At 39.2% G+C, this 24,030-nt stretch overlaps 1 protein-coding gene across 6 annotated transcripts in view; it reads left to right on the top strand.

Annotated features, from left to right (window-relative positions):
- Window positions 1–24,030, top strand: part of MACROD2 (mono-ADP ribosylhydrolase 2) — a 1,879,180-nt gene that overhangs the window by 1,758,127 nt on the left and 97,023 nt on the right. For 4 of the 6 annotated variants that reach the window (XM_070485547.1, XM_070485545.1, XM_044748615.2 and 1 more), the window contains 2 exons: window positions 7,230–7,292; window positions 11,631–11,699. In XM_070485547.1, the coding sequence (XP_070341648.1) occupies window positions 7,230–7,292; window positions 11,631–11,699 (132 nt within the window). The remainder of the gene's footprint in view (window positions 1–7,229; window positions 7,293–11,630; window positions 11,700–24,030) is intronic. The other 2 variants (XM_070485546.1, XM_070485544.1) reach the window with 1 other exon arrangement.

Here is a 24,030-nt window from a genome sequence, read left to right as displayed (position 1 = left end):
CATCTTCCCAGGAGGTTCTAAGTCATCACTCTGGGTAACTACATTGTAACAAGTTCCACATATAATCTCCCCTGGCTGGGGAAGAGATTCCTTCTCTAAGGTAACTGCTCCAGTAAGAAGACACAATGGTGACAGGTGGAGTATTGTGACAAGAGTCTGGGCTCTGTGTCTGCCCCACATGGTGTGTGAACCACACATTTCATAAGTAAACTGATGATCTTGGAATAGATAATTTTTGTTTTGTTTTGTTTTGTTTTTCCTAATTAACTTGTGAACTACCCATGTAAGTCCAGGTAAGGGAAGAAAATATTTCTCTAATTCATAAATATTGATTGAACACCTGCCATGTGCTCATTCTAGGTACTGAAGAGACATAGGCAAGGGATTTTGTTTCATTGGTGGAGCTTACAGTCAAGTGGAGGCAGATATACATAAACAATGGGCATACTACATACCTAAACTATATATTAGAAGATGCTAGATGATTGAAAAGAACAAAAATAAGAAGTAAATCAGGATAAGGAGGATGGGGTGTTTGGGGCTGGGGAGATGTTACACTTTTAAGTGGAGTGTTCAGCATCGAAAAGAGGACATTTGAGCAAAGACGTGAAGGACCTGGAGGGAAAGCAGTCCAAGCAGAGGCGATGGGCAGTACAAAGACAGGGAGAAGACATCCTAGTGTGCTGGAGGAACGGCACTGGGGCCTGTGAGGCTGGAGCAGAGTGAGGCAGGAGGAGACTAGAAAGAAGTCGGGCAGGAAAACAATAGGGGTCTCCAGCACACAGGGCCTTGTTGCTTTTTATTTTTTAAAAATGCACTTTAGAGCATTTAAGCAGGGGAATGGTATGATCTGACTTACATTTTAAAGCAAACCTTTGGGCTTCTGGGTTGAGAACAGACTTTGAGAATAAGAGCTGAAGCAACAAACATGTTGGGAAGCCACTGCCGAATCCCAGGAGAGAGGGGATGGAGGCTGGCCCAGGGCGGTGGTGAAAGCGGATGGACTCTACCGTCTTGTGCTCTCTACATGTCACCACATTTGATTTTTAGGAATATTATTTTTGATCTGAGAGACATGACATTTTAAAACGAATGCATAATTTAATGAGGTTCAATCAGAGGCTCAGATAGATAAGGTACAGTTTCTACATTGAGAACTGAAATATAATTCAAGCAAAAAATATTACTGCTTAGGGGGAAACGAAGTTTCTGTCTCATTCCCTTGACAAGCTTTTATTGAGCCCCTAATGGATTTTAGGCATCATGCTGGGTGCTGTGGACACCACAGGAACAACAAGGGCATCTCTCTCAGCAGGGGACTTACAATTTAGCTGTGCAGAGTCAGAAGAGGTCAGAGGAATCTGCAAGGCAAGAAAGAGCCACCTCAGGCTTTGGCATAAACGGGACATGAGCTTAAATCCCAGCTCTGCCACTAATTGTGGGAATTCGGTAAGTTACTTGACCCCCCACGACCTTGATTTCTTCATCTATAAAAATGTAGATAAAAGTCTAACTCAGTGGGACTATTGTGGGCTTCACGGTAAGGGGTGCAAGGTGCGTAAGCATGTGAGTGCCAGGGGCCAGGGAGGCGCCTAGGAAGCAGCAGCTGCAGCTCTTGTTAGATGCTGACTACTCAACTGCGCAGCTCCTTTGACCACACTGAAAGGCGCACAGTAGGCTTTTCATTAGAATAACAAGGCAGTCAACTCAGGAACTTGCTTTTCTGAGATCAATTTATTAAAATCAACAACTGATGACACCTACAGAACAAAATATTTAAATGTTTGAAACTAACTTTCCCTCCCTCCTTCCTCCTTTCCTTCTTTCCTTTCTTCCTTCCTGAAGCCCTTAAGTAGGCTGAGCAAGGTAGGAGTTCACAGTGAAGGAGGTCTGGAGCAGGGTGGCAGACACCCAGCACAGAGTTCAGGAAGAGTCAGGGGTCGTGTCTGTCTCAGGTTAAAGGAGACTAAAGAGACATGACAGCTAAATGCAGTGTATGATCCTAGGCTGCTGTGAAAGATATTACTGGAAAATTGGCAAAACTTGACTGTGGTCTGTGGCTTAGATAGTAGGAATGTCATCAGTGCTAATCTCCTGATCTTGATGGTTGCATTGTAGTTATGGAGGAGAATGTCCTTGTTTGTAGAAAATATGCACTAAAGTATTCAGGGCCGATGGAGGTGATCAGGGAGTGATTATGTGTGCAGTTTACTCTCAAATCGTTCAGAAAAAGAAAGACAATTTCTTGTACTGTCCTTGTAACTTTCTGTTGTTTAAAATTTTTCCAAAATCAAAATATCTTTAGCATTGAAAAGACAATTGTAGCACAGCACCCACCTGGCTCAAGTGTCAGACGAGCTCAATTCTCGATTCTGGATGTTCTTAGTGTCCTATATTAATCTGTATGTGGTTATAGTTTAACTCTTCAGCTATTATTATATTAAGTAGCTTTTTTCCACATTTTTGCTGACCCATAATTTAACTGTTTTACCCAGACAACAAATATTAGTTACATTTCTGGGAAGGCAATAGTGGGCTCTGGTATCAGCTGACTGCGTTGAAACCCTGCTGCCATCACATGCTAGCTGTGGGATCTTAGTCAAATTACTTAACATCTCTGTGTCTCAGTTTCGCCACCCATGAAATGTGGATAATAACACCTACCTCACTGGGTTGTCATGAGAATTAAATTTGATAAACTATGCAAAGCAGTTAGACAATGAGGAGAATTTAGCCGACATATAATAAACGTTAACTGGTATGAACTGGTATTATCCTGCTGCCCACATTGCTCTATTAAATAAAACATAAACATCGTTGGTGGCAGTGCACACTCTTTGAGAGCATTCCTCCCTCATATAAGCTGAATTTATTTTTTGAGTGTGTATCTTCTAGAGAATTTCAAAATGTGTGAGATGAGAATGTAGCTGGATGGCATCAGGCAAAATTAAAGGTGGAATTCCTCATAAATGAAAGCGTCCTAAAAAATAGCCAACCCTTCCTGACCTGAGAACAATTAATATACCATTTGTAGTAATCAGCTATTGTCAAAATAATGCTGTGTAACAAATCACCCCAAAATGCATTACCTTACAACAAAAATATTTGTTCTCGTGCTCACAGGTTTGCAAGTTGACTATAGTTCACCTGATGTAGGGTACGTTCAACTGGGCAGTTCTGTTTCAAGCTGTGAGTTGCCTAGGCTTGGCTTCAGATTGTGGCTTGGGTTCAAGTCTGCTCCATGTGTCTCTCATCCTCTTTAAACCAGTGTCTGAGAGGCATTTCTTGTCGTGACAAATGTTAGGAGCACAAGCACCGAGTCCAATTATGCAGCACGTGTAAGCCCTTTGCTCACATTGCATCCACTAGCATTTCATTAGCCAAATTAAGTCACCTGGTCAAGTCTAGCATCAGTGGGGTGGGAAATATTTTCCTGCCCACAGTGGGAGGACACAGAGGTGTATAATCTGTTACAGGGGCCTGAAGAATTAGGACCAATGATCCAATCTGCAAAGCACTGTATTTGATTTGCCTATGCTCTGTCCGTGTCCAGAAATCCTTGGGACCTTTGTAAGAAACGGTAATAGTATCCCAGCTGGCAGTTGTTTCCCCAGTAGCCAAGATGGATTCGCTCTGATTTACTTCCCTTTTCCCTTCCCATTCCCATGCACAGTTCACAAAAGGAACTGCAAATATCGGGATAGCAGTTTGTGGCCATGGCATTGGCATTCCGCCCTTGTGAAAGTCTTCCATGTGGGATCAAAGATGGGCCGCACTCTTACTGTCATGCGAGCAACGCTGCATTGCTTACACTTTCATAAATTCACTTGACAGCAGGAATCTTATTATTTCTACAAAATTCCTGAAATATCCTTTCATAGTAGTTCATGCTCAATAGACATGGATTGAAAGAGCAGGGCACAGGGTACCAATACTAGAGAAACACAAATGGTGTAACCACTGGAATTCTCACAGGTTACTGCACTTTTTGGCACAAGAAAGTAAAGTATTATGTGACACTCAACATGAAGGCTGTGGAAATTTATTATCTGAAGTAAATATGTGATCTTAAAGGTATATTAACTAAGAGAATTTAGCTTCTGTGTCATACTTTTTAAGCTTACAAAATAGCCCGTCACTTCCCTGTATTTCTTCATGTTTATTGTAAGCCTTTTAAATCTCTTCTAAAAACCGCAAGTTTACATTCCCCAGTCTACTTAACTTTTTATTGTTTGTGTGCTTCCTGTGAAGACAGCCAGACAGACAAGGCTGATGAGAGGAAGCTTGTGCTTATCAAATACTTACTGGTAACCGTGTAATGGGAGTTTTTTTCGTACCAGCGGAAGCCCACTATTTCACCTAAGAACTCACCCATCTGAGGAATTTTAAATGGATGGAAAGTTATAAGCTAGCTAAAATGTCCTTCTGAAGGAGTGAAATGAATGCTAATCTAATTGCTGGAGAATGCATCAGCTGGGCTTTGAGATAAGACCTCTACGCTGGTTCCCCCTGCTGGATTTGAGGACGCACTGTGTTTAGAAATTGATGAAAGCAAAATAGCTAAACCTTTTCATTTGAGGGCATGTTACTCAAATGGCAAATCCAGCATTCTTCTAGAATGCATTTACTCCACTATAAACATGCCAAGCGTTTCCTGAGTTTGCTTCCCAAGTGCAGAAATACTGCAATGAGAACACTGCGCAGCCGAGACTCAAAGTGGAAAACACAAGCCTGCCACTGGGGCGGCTGCGTTAGGGAGCAGGACGGCAAGCATGCGGGTAAGGGTAAAAACCCAGTAGAAGTAGATTAGGAAAACAGCCAGACTGGTTTTATTATTATAAAGCTGCACTTGGGGGTCTGACCATGAATTTCCTTTTCCTGCGTTTAGAACTGCTGGAACCAATTCCTCACCTTCCTGTGACTTAATTGTTTCTCTTTCCCTTCTCATCTTCCTCTCTTCACAAGGGAGCTTTTTACCCCTACTCCACAGGAGATGTGGCAACCAGACTAATTTTACAGGCAGCCTGTCACTGCAGACTTCAAGCCTATTGTGAAATATGTGTGAAAAGGTCTGTCTGTGGGGAGAGAGAAAAAAGCTGGCAGATTTTTCCTGCTTGACGCTGAGTCAATTTGGTGGGAGGAAAGGGGCACATACTGATGTATGTTTTTGACAATTATTCCCGCACTGGCTTAGCCTGGTTAAGGAGCAGAAGCAGCAGTCATGGCTATTTCCTTCCTAGAGCAAAGCCAATGGCGTCGCCTCCTCGGAGGACCAGAACAAAGAAAATGTCAGATCATCATGTGGTATTTGTAAATATGCCATTTGGAACACTGGATTTAGCTAGCTACAGAGCGGCCCCAGGTTCTCATATTAAAAGTTATACTGTGTCCCCTCTGACAAATGGTGCAGTGCTGGGCAGAGGGAATTCTAAATATACTAATATATTCATTGATAGCATTCCTTCCCCACTTCAGAGTGTCACTCTTTTTAGTTTATTTATTTTGTCATTCTATTATGAGCTTTTTATTTCATTTTATGTCAATCCCAGATGTTTTCTCCTCTGCCTCTCTCCAATAGGTTCTTTGTCAGAGCCGCTTGGTGAAATGTTTCTCCGTTGCTTCTGAGGCTCCTGTTTTAGTTCAGGGGAGGATTCCCCAACCTCTTGCCTCTGGATTAAGAGCTGGTAGTAGTAGCAGATAGTGGGCCAAAGCACTCAAGCCAAACAAAGTTAAGTGATCTGAGCCTGGTTGTTGGTGGGGAATATTTTTTTTTTTTTTAAAGATTTTATTTTTTCCTTTTTCTCCCCAAAGCCCCCCCCGGTACATAGTTGTGTATTCTTCGTTGTGGGTTCTTCTAGTTGTGGCATGTTGGACGCTGCCTCAGCGTGGTCTGATGAGCAGTGCCATGTCCGCGCCCAGGATTCGAACCAACGAAACACTGGGCCGCCTGCAGTGGAGCGCGCGAACTTAACCACTCGGCCATGGGGCCAGCCCCTGTTGGTGGGGAATTTTTAAAGGGCTTTGCTGGGCGATTCTTCTGCTCCTTGTGGCATTGGCTGAGGTCATCGTTTGGCTGCATTCAGCTGGCAGCTGGGCTCAATTGGCAGGTTTAGGAGGCTTTACCCACATGTCTGGCTCCTCGCTGCTCTGCCACATGGCCCTACTATCTCTCCACGTGCCTGTCTCCATTTGGAGCATCTTTACGGCGTGGCAGCTGGCTCTCCAGAGGGAGAAAGTGGAAGCTGCTAATCCTGAGGCCTTAGCATGGAGGGCCCAGAACGTCACTTCCACATTTCACTGGTCTAAACAAGTCATAGAACCAATCTGTATTCGAAGAAAAGACAGAGAGATTCCACTTTTTGAGACACAAAAGATCTTGGCCATCTTTAACACATAGAAATATATGCTGGTAACTTCTGCTTTGTTTTATGTACTTTAACTATATGTTTTATATTTTGTTCCTGTGTCCTTACATAAATTTATTGGTTTTTTTTTATTTTCAAAACAAAAAGAGATTTGGAAAACCTCCCAGTAATGAGTTATAAAATCATGCTTTTATTTTCCTTTGAAAAGTTTATTTTTTCTACACAAAAACCCACAGTAATATATTATACATTTTAAGCCAAAAGAAAATTTTAGCTAGTTTCTAGTATATAGCCAACATTGCACCTACCCAGTGATTTATTTTTCAAGGAGTTATGTACTATGGCATAAACTTGACTAGCATAATCTGTTCAAGACAAAATATTTCATAGCATAGATATGTCAGACTGTCATATGTAAGTTAAATAAAAATAGATACTTTTTTTGTAACATATATCAAACAGGAAAATAAAGGGCATAGAACTTAATCAACCAAGTGTCCTTACACGGTGCATATTGCTTGAGTCAAGGGAAAAGAGCAGATTGAAATTAAAATCTGTATTGCCTTTTGGGAAATGCTGTGCAAGGAGAGAGATGTTACTAAGACTGCTGAGTGAGTTTCGTTTACTGCAGTTCAGCATTTCATCAAGCAAATCGTGTGAGAAGGGACGAGTATAAATTTGCCTATTTATGTAGATAATTTTTCTGTTTCATGCTCCTGATTCATCTCTCTGCCTTGCTTTATGGGGAGTCACGCTACATTGGTTCCAATTAATTTCACTGCTGCATATTAGCCATAAAGAGATATTTCATAAATTGACTTGATGTGTTTTTTTTTTTTTTTTCCTCTGTGGTTTTCTTGAAAGATGAGAACGGTCCAGAGGAAAAACACAGTGTGGAAGAAATGGAAGGGCAGAGCCGAGAAGCAGGTGGGCTCAGATTTCTTTTGAGGAGTCTCCTAAGCCTTGTCTACAGAGGTGAACAAGGACTTTACTCAGTGCTGTTTTCTGAAAATTTCTGAATTTCCTTTTCACCAGCTTAACTTCCGTGTTCATTCAGGTCTTCCTCAGGAAGCCACCAACTCTATTAATTACGAGTGACAAGGCTTCCGGTCAGAAGGGTACATTTCCACGTCTCATTGCCCAACTCCGCTTTTCTTCCATGCAGTAACAGTTTGCTTAGCAATGCTCTAAGAGGGCCCGGCTGAGGGTGGCAATGCCAAGTCAGAGACTGGCTGACAGGATAGGTCAAAATCAGCAGATTTCATTTGGAAATGGAAATTGTTTAAAGAAAATAAATAAGAGGCTTTCCCTTCACAATTAGTGGAATGTTCTTTACTGTTTTGCATTACATTTTGAAGAGTCATGCTTCTAGTTATTTCTTTGCATGTCATAAGACATGGTGTCATGGAGCCTGACTACCCCATACGCAGAACTAATGGGAAGTCCACAGCCTTCCTGACAAGGCCTCTGTTCACTAAAGAATAGATGTGTCAATTGAATGGTTATAGATTCTCTCCTGTAGATTACAAATTGAACATTTTTAAATAAAATAGCACTTAAGACTGAAAAGAGATTGTCACCACCTTCAATTTATCATCTCTTCCTACCCATTTTTGTACTCAGGCACGTTCTTGGAAAGAATAATAGGCACAGTTACGCAGTTATCAACATAACCACCAAAATGAAAGTATCCTTCTTCCCTTTAGTTTTCAAATCATTCTCCCAGTTCTAATGAGCTCCATGGAGGGGCATTTTTTTAAACAGTGGGCTCTGTCTAATGTGTACCAGGCACGTCCTAAGCCATATGCTGAACTTTTGGAAATAAACCAGGTGGTGGGATAAGTTTTTCACTGAAGACTTCCTACATTAACCTTGGAACTTTTGCTGGAGAACTGGAAGCTTTTATTATTAACCTGGAAGATGGAATTGAAGAAGGCCCATCAGAGAAAGCACTGAAGCAAGGCAGCAAGGACCTTGTGTACCTGCTGCCGGGTCAGCTGGCTCGCTTTGCTGAAATGCAGTCCTTGCAATGAAATGAATTTCTGATACAGCAAACTGTGGTTATCCACACCCTCCCCGCCGGCTCCTGACCCACACATCATTATGCTCCCTGGAAGATGAGTCTTATGTGAAAAGCTGTCACTGTTTTTACTGTTTGGGGCTGACAAATATTAGTCAACTAACTGCTGACAGCTGAGGCCATTCTCTAAATGCTAAGGCTTCACAGATTTTATTCACTCACTGCTCTGTCCCAAACTATCTTTATCGACATAGATTTTCCCCACTGCTGTTCATACACACACGCACACTCACACACACACATATATACACGCACATACATTTGCCTGTGTTTCATTTATTCATTCTTTTTCCCCTTAATCAGTTGAAAGCAGGCAGTTTCTTTTTGGATTTGGGATCATCTTGCCTGTTAGCAGAGAGTGGTAGAACGTAAGCCCTCTCCAATACCTCTTGGATCGATAGCATTATCCCCACAATATGGGTACCTCTCAATGTAAAGCAGAGACCTAAATGCACGCCTGAGGGGCTCCTCGTGCTCTTCCAGGTGAGCCGCCTGGCTGGCATGGAGTCCAATGGCAGGATTCAGCTATGATCCTGGCCAGTGTCGACATACATTGTTATGTCCACTCCGCTCATTTAATCACCTCTCTAATTCAAGTGCAGAGAAATTAAAGATGAAGTTCTGGTTATTAAAGCCTTTTTGATATACTGTTATTCTTCCACACTAAAAATACCTACTTTTCATTCAATATCTTTTCCAGCTTTGATTTTGATTGTACAACTCCACAGCCCTCCTCCACATCATGAAAAAAACACAATCTCAAACCAGCACAATCCAGCAGTTTTGATTGCTGTTAAGATCTAATCCAATCAAAGTTGTAGATAATATTCCACAAACAGTCATTTAACAAATATATATCAAGGGTTTACTGTGATCCAGGCACTGTTCTGGGCACTGGCATACAGCAGTAAACAGTAAAGACAATATCCTTGCTTCCTTGAAGCTTATATTCTGATCAAGGTATCCAAAAATAAACAATAAACAAAAAAGTATAAGGTAGTGATAAATTCCTTGCAGAGAAATGAGGTAATATAGAAAGAATACTGAGAAGGCAACTCCCCACTGGCTGGATTTGGGGACAACTCCCTGAGGAAGCCATAATTAAAATGAGATCTAAATGATGAGATGGTGGAAGAGCAGTCAAATGGAGGGAACAGATAACGCAAATGCCTCTAGGCCAACTTAGGCTTAGCTTGTTGGAGAAAGAAGGCCAGAGTGGCTGGAGCATGGTGGACTGGAGGGAACATGGTATAAGATTTGGTAAGAGATCATAGGACCAAATTATGTCTGATTGTATAAGATTTGATTTTATTAGAACTACAAAGAGAAACCAGTGAAAGTTTTTAAGTAGTGGAGAGACATAATCTCTGTTTTAACAAGCTCACTTTGCCTGTGAGTAAAAATGGGTCAAAAGAGCCAGAGTAAGACCAGTGAGAAGGCTACAGCAGGAAAGCAACGATGGTGGTTTCTGGAAATGTAGACAAAATGGACTGATTTGTGTTACATTCCAGAGATAGAGGTAATAAATGTGCTGATGGTTCAGATATGGGGTATGGGAGGAAAAGGAACTCAGGATAAATCCTAGGTTTTTAGCATCAGTAACTATGAGGATGATGGTACCACTTACCAATATATGGAAGACTGGCCACAGGGCAGTTTTTGTTGAGAACGTTAATACTTCAGTTTTGGATTATAAATTTGAGAGGACTCTTAGCTGTACAGGATGTCAAGAAACCAGTTAGATACATGAGTCTGGATTTCTAGAGAGGTGTGGACCAGAGTTACAGGTTTGAGAGTCACTGGCATATAAGTGGTATTTAAAACCATGGATGAGATTCACTAGAGAAAAAATGTAAGTAAAGAGAACAATGGGGCCTGGGACACCATGATGTCTAGATATGTGGCAACAGGGGAGAAAGAGCAGCCACAAGATGAAAGTGTTTCAGAAATAACAGAGTAAAGACTCTGTGAAATGCCACTGAGAAATGAAGTAAGAGAAGAGAAGAGAAGTGGCCACTGGATTGTCAAAGGGAGGTCACTGGCACCTGTGATAAGCGAATTCTTGGAGGAGTATTGAAGCCAATGGGGGTGAGTTACGGAGGGAATGCAAAGTGAGGAAGCAGAGGAGAATAACAGAGACTGCTCTTCCAAGGAGCTTTGCCGTGACGGAAAGTAGAGAAGTGGGAAGATTGACATGAAAGGAACGTTATTAGTTTGTTCTTCTTTTTTTTGAATGGAAGATTTTCACCTAACAGAAGAAAGTCAGTCACCATCTCCAATTATCCCCTTACTAAAAATTTTACTCTCTGTTCTAATAGAGACATGACCTAAACATAATAGTCATATACGTTATGGACAAGAGTATGCTAGAAAATATGTGATTTGACCTTAAGTGTGTGTTAGTTATCTTGCATGCATGAGTTATCTTTAGTTCCATGACCCTGTTACTGCATGAAAAAAACATTCACTTATTTTCCAATTGTCAAGTATTAACCATTACAAATGCTTTTGATATGTTAGTAAGTTACTTTTCTATTATCCTGGAGGTCAAATGTGAGTGGAGTCACTGTGGTGCTGAAGATACTGAGAAGAAAGATCAACTCTGATGAGGTTAATTGCTGTTGTGAGGGGAACAGCGACCTCTGATTCCTTAGTCCTCACTCTGTGCTTGGGTGACATGAAATCTCCAAACGGCTTTTGGTGCTTTCCTACAAACGGTCCCCTTCTCCTGGGCCTCTGCACTGGCAGCCATCAGACATGCTCCCTGCCATTTGACAGCCTGGCATAAAGGAGAAGTATAGTGCTAAGAAAAACCAGACTTTAAAAACACACACGTAAAAACACTTTGTAGAAATTTGCAAGGATATACTTTCTTTCACAATCTGTTACTAAGAAAAATAATGTACCATTCTTCTAGAGGTGAGGAAGAAGCAGAATGCCATAGTATAAAAAGTACCAACAATTAGTATTCTTCACCAAAAGATTACATGAAGTTCATCCGGCTCTGTCTTAACTGAAGGCTTCTGTTGCACTTATAAAAGAGAGCCAAAGAACCGTTTAGTATCTTAGAGCGTGAAACAGGCTCATCCTTCCTTCGGTGGAGCGGGGAGGGAGGTGCGGCTGGCTGGGAAGCTCCAGCTTGACAATGTCAAGTCTGAGGCAGTGTTTCTCTTTCTGCTTTACAGATGGTGTCAACGCTGCTACTGTGCCCCGCTCTGCTTCAGAAGAGGCAGTTGAAGTCTGTACAGATGAAGGTATGAGGCCACTTCCTACATGTAAAAATCACCAACTCTTAGAAGACCACCTGGGTTTTGTTTATATGGAAAAATAAAGTAATGAGCAAGTCTAATTCTCTTTAAGCATCTGTTTCCAACGCAATCAAATATCCCACCCACTCTGTTTTATTCCATATCTGCCCTTTTCAAAATTTATATCTACATGTACATTTGTGCCTCTGAAAAGTAACTATTTATGAAACAAGCGAATGATCAGAGAAATTATGTTTAAAGAAGATGTTTATTTGAAACACTAGAATTAGGCAGTTCTGCTGTTTACAGCTACTTGTCAGGAATAAGTTCAAAACAGTGGCATTGGGAACTACCTACCGGGAGCTTCATTATCCAGACATAATAAGAAAGAAAATTCGTTTGAAAGGCATCCTTAGATCCTCAGAATTAAGTATTTGGCAAGAGCATCATCCCTCATTCTATGGACAGCTACTAAGAGAAAATGTTACCAACCCAAGTATCTCTAGAAGAAGAAAAGAACAAAAGAAAAGTTAATTTAGGTTCTAGGAGAAAATTTGAGGGAGAAATAGTGGGGACATTCATGTGCAGATTATAGAGTTTAAAAATATATATTATCTAAAGGAAAATAAAATGGTCCTCTCTTTTCCTTCTCTCTTAATTAACTGTCCCCACACGAAAAGGTAATATTATTTTATATCTGTCATTGGTAACTACTGACATCCTTCTATGATTGGCAGACCAGATTGCTGTATTTGTACAAATGGACATCTTGTAAACCATGCGATCTACATGGAACTTTTGGATAAGTATGCTGAATGCATGTCTTCAGTTTGGAGTGACATGAAAACAGATCTGTACTTGACATTGATACCAGCTACTCCTTGAATCGGTGTTGAGAAAATCAAAGAGGTCTTAAAATTTTAATACTCAGCTGTTTGCATCATTCACTTCATTTCATATTTCCTGGTAAACGGATTTTTTCTGAACAAGATATCCTTGTATACTGAGGGTAGTTAACTAAGATTGTGAACTCTGGGGCCAGATGGTTGAGGCTTAAATCCTGTCACTGCCACTCAAAGTTTGTGTAAACTTTGACAAGTAATTGAAGGGATTAACAGGTAATGACAAGTAATTAACTTTGTGCTTCAGTTTTCTACTCTGTAGAATGGGGAGAATAGTAGTATTTACCTCACAGAATACAATAATACATGTCAATTGCTCAAATGGTTAACCTGGCCCGTGTGCAGAATGGGTTTCTCAGAAGATAGACTCTGTGATGGAGATCAAGGAGCAGATATTTATTAGGGAGAGCTCTTGGAATCAATACCTGAAAGAAGAAAAGGAAGGACGTAGAACTGGGTAGAGGGAGAAGCTGAACTTCCCCTGAGAAATAAGGCATTCTCTCCAGAAGCCACAGCTGGTCTGAAGAGCGCGTGACCCTTCTGAGAAGTCCCAGTCTGATCAGAGACCTGGACTATTAGAACCTCCCGTTGATAAGCACCTGTCACTGGCTGCCTTGGGAAGGAGTGTGGCCGGGGTGAGGCAATTCTCTTCTGTTGAGGTAGTCCTGGAAGCTTGAGAAGCATGAGGGCTGTCTGCGGAATGAGAATAAGTCCTTGATTCCTGAAGGGCAGCCAGGACTGAAGTGAAATGAATTCCAATGTAAAGCTGACCTGAGAAGGTATCTGTGGGTTGATACGAGTTCTGAGGTTACTGATAAAATAGGGCATGCACTTGTCTGTGGCCCAATACAGTATCCACCATACTGTTATTTTTGTGGTCCTTTTCTTGTTCATTGCCACTTTTCAAATGAATTCCTTGTCTCCTTCCTTCATACTACTCAGATATGTGTTCTGATGTCCCTAGTTTTAAAACCATTTGGTATATCTAAAAATGTAAATAATGTCAGATGTCCACATCGTGTCTGATGTGAAATCATCTTACAGAGAGAAATAAACCTGACCAAGTCAGAGAGAAAAGACAGAAAGTGGTGTTCATTCTAAGAAAATAATTTTGGACATTTCAATCATTTAGCTTGAGATAAAAATTTTAAAATATCATGAAGTTGAATGGCAGAATTTAGAAAACAAGAGAGAGAATCTAATTTAAGTGCTTCAAGCTGAGATTTTTCCTGTTGAGTTGTTTGGTTTGGAAATATCACATCTTTATAGAAACACTCTGTTTGTGATGTTTCTTGATGCTTTCAGGATCTCACACCGTTAATTGCTCATGCCAGGATCAATTTCTCAGAATAATTTTAGGATTATTTTTACATAAAACTTTTAATGGTGGTAACTCCAATGAGTTCTGTCGCGTATCACAAATGCAACTCCCCAATAAGACTAAATATGAAGTTTTAAGAATTATACTGAAATAAACTGTTAATATCCATTAACCTCTTCATCCAGGGAGAGGAAAAGTGTTTTGAAATCCACATTAGTATGTGATCCAGTTTCAATTTAAAATAGAACACATAGGATATGATTTTTGCCTTTTCTTTCTGCAATAACATGCACAGAAGAACACTGATTTTAATTGATTATCAGTCCAAAGCTTAGACCAATCCTCTAGTGCTTACAGAACTGCCATCTTGACTGACAGATACGTAGCTTAGAATGAAAAAGAAATGAATTTGCCATTGAAATCCTCCAAGATTGAGGTCAAGTTGAGGTTAAAAGGCAGTTGTATGTGCTGAGGATTCATTTCAAGCATTCATCATTATTAGATTCATGCAGAAATATATCTCCTTGGTGACATCTGGGCTATTTATGAATTCTGCAGTTATAAGATCACTTATAAAAATGCTTATTACCCTCTCCAGTTTAAGTGGCAGAACATTTTTGCTGACCAAAAGTCCTGAAGGAGCCCTTGCTCTCTTGCTTTTGTTTCCAGACTTTGATACTGACCCAGTACCTTCTTCTTGGGTTTTAGAATCACCAATATTATGGACGGGCCTTTTTTTTTTTTCCTCTTTCCAATATAATTCCCAAAGATTTTGAGACCCATTAGTTATTTCCCGATTTTCTTGTTGGTTGGCTGGCTTTACATTTGTTATAACTTTGGTTTCCACACGAAAGTAGTGTCTTATAGAGTGCAAGGATTGAAAACAAGCAAACAAAAATGAGCTGGCTAACATCATTTGGTTGGGAGATAAGATCTTTTGAAAATTAAAACAGGCATGTGAAAGTTGAAGAATTTTAAGAGGAAGTGTGTTCTAGGGTGTCTTTTATACCAGGGATTTTGTTCAAATGTTCTAGACATATTTCCCACTGGGTACCGAGAATGGATGCTTATTGCCCATTTACCCCACATAACTGCTAACAGTGCAAGCTGCTAACAGAAAGAGGTACAACTGATTGGCTTACAGATCAAGAGCTAGATTGTGAGCTACAGACTGAAGACACCTGTTCTAGGTTGACTCATTGCAGCCGTTGGGTGGGCAGGAGTTGAGTTGGGAGGGTGAGACATGAGGAGGAGGAATGCTGACGAATAATTCATCCACACAGTGGGTGCAGGCTAAGGATGCAGCAGCCAGGACTGAACTGAAATGAATTCCAAGGTAGAGCTGACCTGAGAAGATATCTGTGGATTGATAGGAGTTCTGAGGTTATTTATAAAATAGGGCATGCACTTACCTATTAAAGAATTTCTTCCTCTACTGTTAAAAATACTCTATTTATTTAATGGTGGTTTGCACTTTAAATCCTTAAAAACAAACCCAGGGGTACAAATGTTAAGGCTATTTAAGCTAACAATTATAGAGGCAATAAGATGACGGAGAGAATAAACACAGGAATAAAATTCATATTAGGAATATCATGTACTCTGGTTGAAACTGCTGCAAAGTTATTATTATTATTACTATTATTATTATTTAAGATATAGTCAATCTCCTTAATTCAAGGAGAACTTTCTGTTCTAGTTGTCTCAACACTCTTAATAGCTAATCATCCCTCACAGCCAAAGCCAAGGCCAGGGCACCTTACTGGGGGGAAAAAAGTTCTGTTTAAGTACATCCTGATTCTCCTGTCTTATTATTTAATCAGGACCTAATTTGAATTTGAAGGTCAACTAGCCCAAATCATATGCTCATTAATATTAAAAGCAAAATAAATTAATACTCAGGTACATGCACACCCGAGCTTGTATTCCTTTGGAGCTCTGTGTAAGTCACATCATTGTTGCTTGGTATTTATGAAGTGGGATGTCGCCTGGCAAAAGATTTCTTAACCTTTACTCTAGTTTCAAACCTCCTAGAAGTCAAATTTCTGTGGAAAACTAAAACAAGAGTTAGCCTCACCAAAGAAAGCAAAAGAGAAAGGAAGAGGTTACCTATGAAAAAGCGGATTCAAGAGTATACAAGAAGAGAGTATAAATGCTCCCAACCATTGGTCACTGTAAGCCTGGGCTGGTGGTGTGGGCTCCGACTGGCTCTGAGCAGTGTTTTTTTACCTTGTCTAAATCGTTGGGGTGAAAGAAAGCATTGGGACACCCATGAAATTCCCCTCAGACTTCTCCGGTCTCATTTTTCCTAGTCCTTATCCTATAGGTGTCCACCACCCCCTGCTAAGTGTCCTTCCCACTACCCAGCATGGTGGGACAGAGCTATCTGCTGGCCTGGATCTGCACTGATAGATCGTCTGGATACACTGTTACAACCCTGAGTTCTCACCCTTGGATTTTAAGAGTCTAAAGTGTGGAATGAAAGCTGCTGCCCTCTGGCAGATCAGTGAAGGGGAAAGAACTAAGATATATGGAGTGTCTCCTGTACTCAATGCTTTACATTGACGTACAATTTATTTTTCATTGCATAAAAGGGTAACCCGAGACTCAGGAAGGAGAAAGAGAAAGGTGTGTGGAGGGGTGGGGAGAGGAGAGCTGCTTTGTTAGTCTTGACTCCCATAGCTAATACTACATGAGCTTACTGAATCCTAGTATTTTATTCTATTTTTGATATAACAATTATTTTTCTTTCATAAGGATAATATTTATTGTAAAATATATTAAAATGCAGAAAAATATAAAAGGTAAAAGCATATGATCATTTTCCCTTTAAGGATTGAATTATAAAAAAAAGTCTTTAATCTGTTTTTATAGTTAACAGTATACCATGAAGATTTCTCATGTCTTTAAACGTTCCTCAAAGGCATGAATTTTATTGGAGGCATAATATTTCCTCATATGGTTACCTGGTTTTTCACATGGTCAGTGTCTCAATGTTAGATTTAGTTATTTACAGTTTTCTCTCTACTGTAAATAATAGGGAAACACAGGGCATACATTTTAAGTAAATTTTGTGTGTATCTATGATCAGTTCCTCAGGATAGATTTCTGACTTTTTTGTTGATTTGCTAAAGAAAACTTTAAAACATTTTTATTGCTTACATTTATTTTCTTATGTTTAAAAGTTATGTGTTTATGATATGAAAAGCCAAGCAAAAGAAGAAATGAAAAATATCACCCAAATCTCAATCCCCAGAAACAAACATATGTAATAGGCTGATATGTAAACTTCCACTCTTTTTCTAGACAGCCACATACATATATGAAGTTTTTTAGGGTATTCTGCAATGCATATCATTTTCACACTGTCTTTTAAATATAACAATAGATTGTAAAATTCTTCCTACGTCTTTTGATAGTCTAACATCACTTAGGTGTATGTTCCAATGAATGAATGTCCATAATTTATTTACCAAGTCTCCACTTTCAGTCATTTTTTTGGTTTCAGTTTTAAATTCTGTACTGACTAGGAACATCCTTTTAACTTTGTAAGTGTTCATGATCATTTCTATAAGAAAATTCCAGTAAATGGAAATGTATGCAAATCTTTGTTTTTTCTGTAACGAATAGAGTTTATTCCTCGTTTTGATTCCTTAAATAATATATGTTCATTCAAGAAAATTCAAATAATGAAAGAGAGTATAAAGAACAGAATAAAAGCCATGTGCAATCACAGCACTCTGAGATGACCAGTCTCATTTGGGGGACCATCCCTTCCTACATCACTTTCCAAATATATGCACACACACAAAATTATATATAAATCAATCATATAATGTGTGATTTTTAATGCAATTTTCCCCTTTTTATTGTTTGCTTACTTCCCACCTTCCAATTAGGGAATAAAGTATACTGATTAACAATCTAGTCTCTGGTCCCAACTTCCAGAATCCAGATTCCAGCTCTACCCTGACCTGGGTAACCTGGGGCTAATTTCTTAGTGTCTGTGCATCTCAGTTTCCTCATGTGTAAAATAGGACTGATAATAGCACCTCCCTCACAAGATATTGAACATTAAAAGGAGTCAATCCATTTAAATATGTCAAGTAGTGCCTGATACACAGTAGGAGACTCAACATTTTTATCCATGTTAAATATATATGTTTATTTCATAAATATTGCATCATATTCTACACACTTTTCTTAATCTGGTTTTATTACAGGCAGCAAAACTTTGTGGAAATCCCTCTGAGTCATTTCATGTCGATCAAATTCATCCATTTTAAAGCTCACGTGATATTCCATAGCTTGGAAGTACTATAATTTATTCTATCATTCTCCTACGATGAGCAGGCACTTTCTTTCCACTTTATTGCCATACCAACAATGCTGCAATAGCCGTCCTTGCCCATATATCCTTATAAGCAGTGCTTTTACTTGTATGGGAAAGATTCCAGGAGTGTGAGTTCTGCTTTGAGGAGTATGTGTTTTTAATAGATACTGCCAAATTGCTTTCCCAAAAGGCTGTAACAATTTGTATTTCCATCAGCTATCATTATTTTTGCCTTTTCTAATTTTTGCCGATGCAATGGGTGCAAAGTGATATCTCATTACTTTTAAAAGTCCAGTATAATTATCCTAATTTTGCAGGTAACTGAGGCTCAGAAAATTCAAATAGCTGACCTGGTTACCCAAAAGGTAGAACCAGAATTTGGAAAGCAAGCCTGCCTGAACCCCAAACCCATACTTTTTCCATCCCCCCGTACTGCCTCCCAAATCATACTTTTGGAGCAAGGGACATTCCTCGCCTGAGGAGGATAGGATGCTGTAGGCCCAGAGCAGTGAGACGGCAGCATGGGAAAGCTGAGACCCAAGCAAAGTGAGCAGGGGAGTGAGACTGAGAGAACAGAGAGGGGACTTTGAAGCCAGCCTACTTGGTCCACATCACAGCCTTGACCCTAATCTGGATCCTACAATGAAATACGTACACAGACACTTCCAATTATATACTCACCAGATATAAAGCCCAAACCCTCCATGCTTCCTCATACTCCACATGTACCCTGTCCTGTAGCCCAAATCACTTATTTGTCATTTCCCAAACACCACTGGCCTGCAACATTCTGCCATCATTCCGCCATTTCTATTTTATTCAAGAATCACTTCCAGTATCTTACCCTTACATTGATCTCTTACCCCATTGTTCCCTTCCTCCTTCCTTCCCTCCCTTCCTCTTTCCTTCCCTTTATTCCTTCTTTTCTTCCTTCCTTGCATCAAAAGTTATCTGAGCAAACATTTCAATGACAGGTATTATACTAGATGATTCGGCGGGGGGAAGGATGCACATTTTCCCCTTTATTGATTTCTCCCCTCCTTATTACATTTCATCCCATACCATAGTGAACTGTCTCTTCTACTGTTTCTTGTAAATTTGTTTGTAAAACTTCAAAAATCATCATGTACCTTGTATCAATATTAGTTACATAACACGTCTAAATCACTAGAATATAAATATCCCAAAATCAGGTACCAAGTCTCATTCATTTTCTTGTTCTGTACAAGCCCAACACAGTGACTTTTGCATAGTAGGTCCTCAAGATTGGATATAAAGCCAATTGTAGAAAATAAACCACTTCTACCTCTCCTAATATCATGGCCACTTTCCCAAAATATTTATTACTATCACTAGGGCTCCTAATAGAGGAAATTCCTATTTCAGAAGTGAATTTTCCCCAAAATATCATGCTGCAAAAACACAAAGGTAAATTCAAGCCAAAGAGTTCTCTCGTCGCTTTCAGAGAACAAACTAAATTTCCTCTAATTAGTGAATGTATCCAGATTATTTGCTATTACTGAAGCTAGTTATTTAAGCTTAATTTATGATGAAGCTTTTCAGATAAGCTTTTTAAATGCTTTGATTAAATATGTTTGAAACTGGATTAAACAGGTGAAAATAGCTAAAATCAATTATCCACTTTTTAGTATTAAAAGTATATTTCTCTACCATTTAATAAAGTTTAAACTATTTTTCAGTGGCAATTGGAAGGCAAGTAGCAATTGCCTTCCAATTACACTTTCACAAATATATTATTTTTCCTTACAAATTAAGTGTGGCTCTAATTATACATTTGTAACATTCAATTCAGTTATATGAGCTCTTCGGACATATTTCTAAAGATCTGGTGAGTGAGGGTTGGAAACAAAATGATCCCAGACTAGGAATTGGAGATTATTTGAGTGGGATGCCAACTGCTTTTTCCAACATGCAATTTTGGACCTAAATTTAGGACCAAATAGGTCAGAATTAATATGAGCATTCCTGGAATCTATTTTCAGATTCACTGGCTGAGTTTTTGAGTTCTTTGAGGCAAGCCATGCAGCCTCAGTTTATTTGGAATTCATGTCACCACTGCTGTGTGACCTTAGGTAACTTTCTTAGGTAGTGCCTCAGTTTTCTCCTCTGTAAAATGGGGATAATAATAGTATTTATATCATGGGGTTGTAAACACTAAAAGAGCTAATATATTTAAAGTGCTTATAATAGCTTCTCAAACATAGTACACTTTCAACAGGTGTTGGCAGCATTATTTTTTCAGGTTATTGTTATTATTAAATTTATGTGCTGGCTTTAGAGTCCTAACTACTCCAAGTAGGACTCTCATGTCTCAGTGAATCGTCGTCAAATCAATTGATGGGTATTAAGCTTAGAGAGGCTCAATCATGTGTGATAGTTGAAATATTTAGCAAAAGATGAGGCCCAGTCCTTGACCATCAAGATGAACAACATCTAGCACATCGTGCTGGTGTGGACCAGTTGGATATTGAAAAGCACCTGGACTAAATGATACGGGCAAGCAGGAACTCTGCAGAACTCCCTGCTAGCCCCCGTTCACCTCTAGGGATCTGATAGCTGGGTAGCCCGGCCTGAACACCAGACACAGACTCTCTTTTTGTCCCTTCTATAGATCCTTTTACCTGTTTGATGTTTTATTCTTTTAGAGATGACACCTAGAATGGAAGATCTGTAAATCCATATTTTAGGATGCTTTTGTCAGCATGACCCAATAAGAGTGATCATATATCTTCAAAATGAGCAGACTTTAGAGAGTGATGGGGGTGCTATTAATAATTACACCAGGACAATAGACCCTACTGGCACCAGAGAATGTGCACTCATCCTACCTAAAATGCACCAAGTCTTTTCTGTCTACAAATTAAAATCACAATATCTCTCACTCATACTTAACAATGTTTCTGGAACTTTGATTTCTAAAATTCTTAGAGCATAATTTTTCTGGCCTTGTCACTTTCTTGTTAATTAGTATAAAAATAATATTTGGAGTAACTCTTTAGAATATTCCCACAAAAGGTGTATTCCTAGACAATCTGGATAAACCCAGAACATGTGGAACTAAGTGCAGTCTATTTCTACATGAAATGTCTTTCATACCAGCTCAGCGACTCTCAAAATTTAATGTGCATTGGAATCAAATACATATTTGAATTTAAAAAATGAATACTGTATTTTAAAGGTGTTTTAAAGGATTTCCAGAGTTAATTTTTAAGATATATGTTTTTGCCGCTACTTAAGATATGACTTCACTGAAAAACAGAGATCATGACAATGGTTCATGTAGAATGGCACGTTATCGTTTTGCAACTAGGCAAAGACACAAGAGAAAGGCAAAGTAAAAGAACTCACTTCAACTTCATAAGCAACATGGTGGGGCTCTTTCTCAGATAGTCCCATCTTTAAAATTTTATAGCATCCATCAAGATGTTAATAAGTGTTCCTTGATAAAAGAGTTCAGCCGCCAAAAAATGTATGAACTACAAGGTTAGAGAACGTTAAGTAGTTTCTATAGTGCAGGATTTATCAGAACCTTCAACATGCTAACATGCATTGAGAAGCTCAAGGGAGACTGAAACATGAGACGTTTCCCACAATAACTGACCAAATCTTATTCTAACTTTTTTGTTGTTTGATGCACGTGTTTTTTTACATAGTACATTTTTTAAAAATCCAGCAAAATACAGTTTGGGAAACAATCCCACATCCAATCCAGAAGAATTAAAGAACATAGTTTAAAGTTTTGATTTCAATAAATCATACTCACTATTATAATACAAAATAAGCAATAGTGAAATTACTTTTTAAAAAATGGAGTGTGAATTTCTTAAATTCATGACGGTACAATGTTATTGAGAAAACATTCTCCTAAGTTTCAGAAAAGGACTTAGCCTATCATAGTTTTTGACAATAGATTTTCAAGTGCAGAAATGTATTGTCCTGCCTCATTCCTAACAATGTTTTTTGTCATCTATTTTTCCCACCACTGTTCCCAGGGGGGTATATTTCTTGAGTGAGAGAGACAGAGAGACAGAGAATATCTCAGAACTGCTACATTCCTTAACAAAAAGAAAGAGAGAATTGGCTAGCTAGTGGCAAAGACTGGCACATTTTTTAATCAAGTACAAAGACAAGATTTCCTAACAAGCATCGATGGCATTTAATGAAAAGTTTGTCTTCCTCTTTCATTTAGAAATTAGCCCTGATATTTTGCACCAGATGTGTCAAACTAAAGTGGAAAGGCAAATAGGTTATTTTCCTCAGGGAGAAGGGACAGCAACAGTCACATACACATGTGTGCATACACAAAACACATGTGCACATATACACACGTGTGTGTGCAGGTACTCACGTATATGTACACACAGACACACCCTGTTTTGAGACCCAACACAAAGCTGTACAAGACAACATTTTTCCCAGCTTGATCTGTGATTGATGATGTTTCTCTGATACTAGGAGACTCATAAAGATCTCAGCTTTCAAAAGGCATGTCTCAAGTGCCATGCAACTGCTTCAGTTTACCTGCATTGGTAAACTGTATTTATCTATATTTTGTTAGATTTTTAAACCATCCGTAGGTGTTGTCTGTGTCAACCACATTTTAAAGCAGAATTAATTACTAAATATTCACTCCATAATTCTATCCTAACCATGTAATAAGATGAATATCTCTGTCAAGCTCTTCCTCAGAGTAGACAGTGAAGGCCTTGAGACCACCCTAAGTACCAGGTATTGGGTTTTTATGAATCTTTCTTTTCAATTTCAGGAAAATAAACAACCATCTTTTCTTATCCTTAGTTCCCTGCTTCCTGCTTTCTGCAACTTCCTTCCAACCAGAAGTCCTGGTGCAGATTAGTCTGGAGAATTTGGATCTATAGCTACTTCTTTATGACCTAACACTGGTGTTTACCAGGATCAGTGGGAGGAGCAGGAGGAGCACAAGCAAAGTCTGCCACACATAAGCCCTCCCCCTCTTGATGACATTCTTTGTCCACAGTCGAAGCCCCTCCCCAGTTCTTCCCCAGTGCTTCCCCCAAGATTGAGCTAATAGAGCACGGCAGACTCTGCTCCTACTTTACTGCCTGAAACAGTGTCTCCTGGATTTATAAGCATCCGTTCTTGCATCTCCAACTTATTACTTTCCTCTCTTTCTACTTACCGGGTCTCCTCTCTGAACCATACTTCCTACTCAACAATCTCCCTCTTTCATCAAGAATAGAGAAACCAGGAATTTGCTTGTGGTCCATATGGTGACCATATGCCCTGGATTTTTAAGTACAATTCTAACTGCAAGATTCTATCTTCTTATCAGACCACATAATATGATTTCTGGGAGGAAAATATAAAAGAAAAAAAATTAACTTCCTCCTGAGTATGGACTATCACCTTATGGGAAACAAGATTCGACTGTTGTCACCACAAGTATTTTGCTAGTTTTTCAGGAGAAAAAATGGAGCTGGGATTAAATAGTAATATTTATATTCCTCTTCCTTGCCCTCAAAATATCTTTGCTGTCATGTCATGTCATCTTTGCTATTTTCTTCCTTTGTTTTGAAAATCCTTCAGCAGTTATAAAGAAATTGTGTTCTGAGAGCTTTGTGCACAGAAGCTAACTGGTTGCATTGAATAATAATGACAATCTACAGAATATCTTATAGTGCCCAAATATCATCTCACTTAATTCTTTCAATGACTCTTTAAGATGGAATATGAGTTAGGTAATGCTAGCAGCTGTAAGAAAAACGTCAAATTTACACAAGA

Source organism: Equus asinus, chromosome 15 (assembly GCF_041296235.1).
Source record: "Equus asinus isolate D_3611 breed Donkey chromosome 15, EquAss-T2T_v2, whole genome shotgun sequence".
Classification (NCBI taxonomy): Eukaryota; Metazoa; Chordata; class Mammalia; order Perissodactyla; family Equidae; genus Equus; species Equus asinus.
The sequence above is the reverse complement of the archived record's forward strand: the minus strand, read 5'-3'. Positions and strand labels throughout refer to the sequence as shown.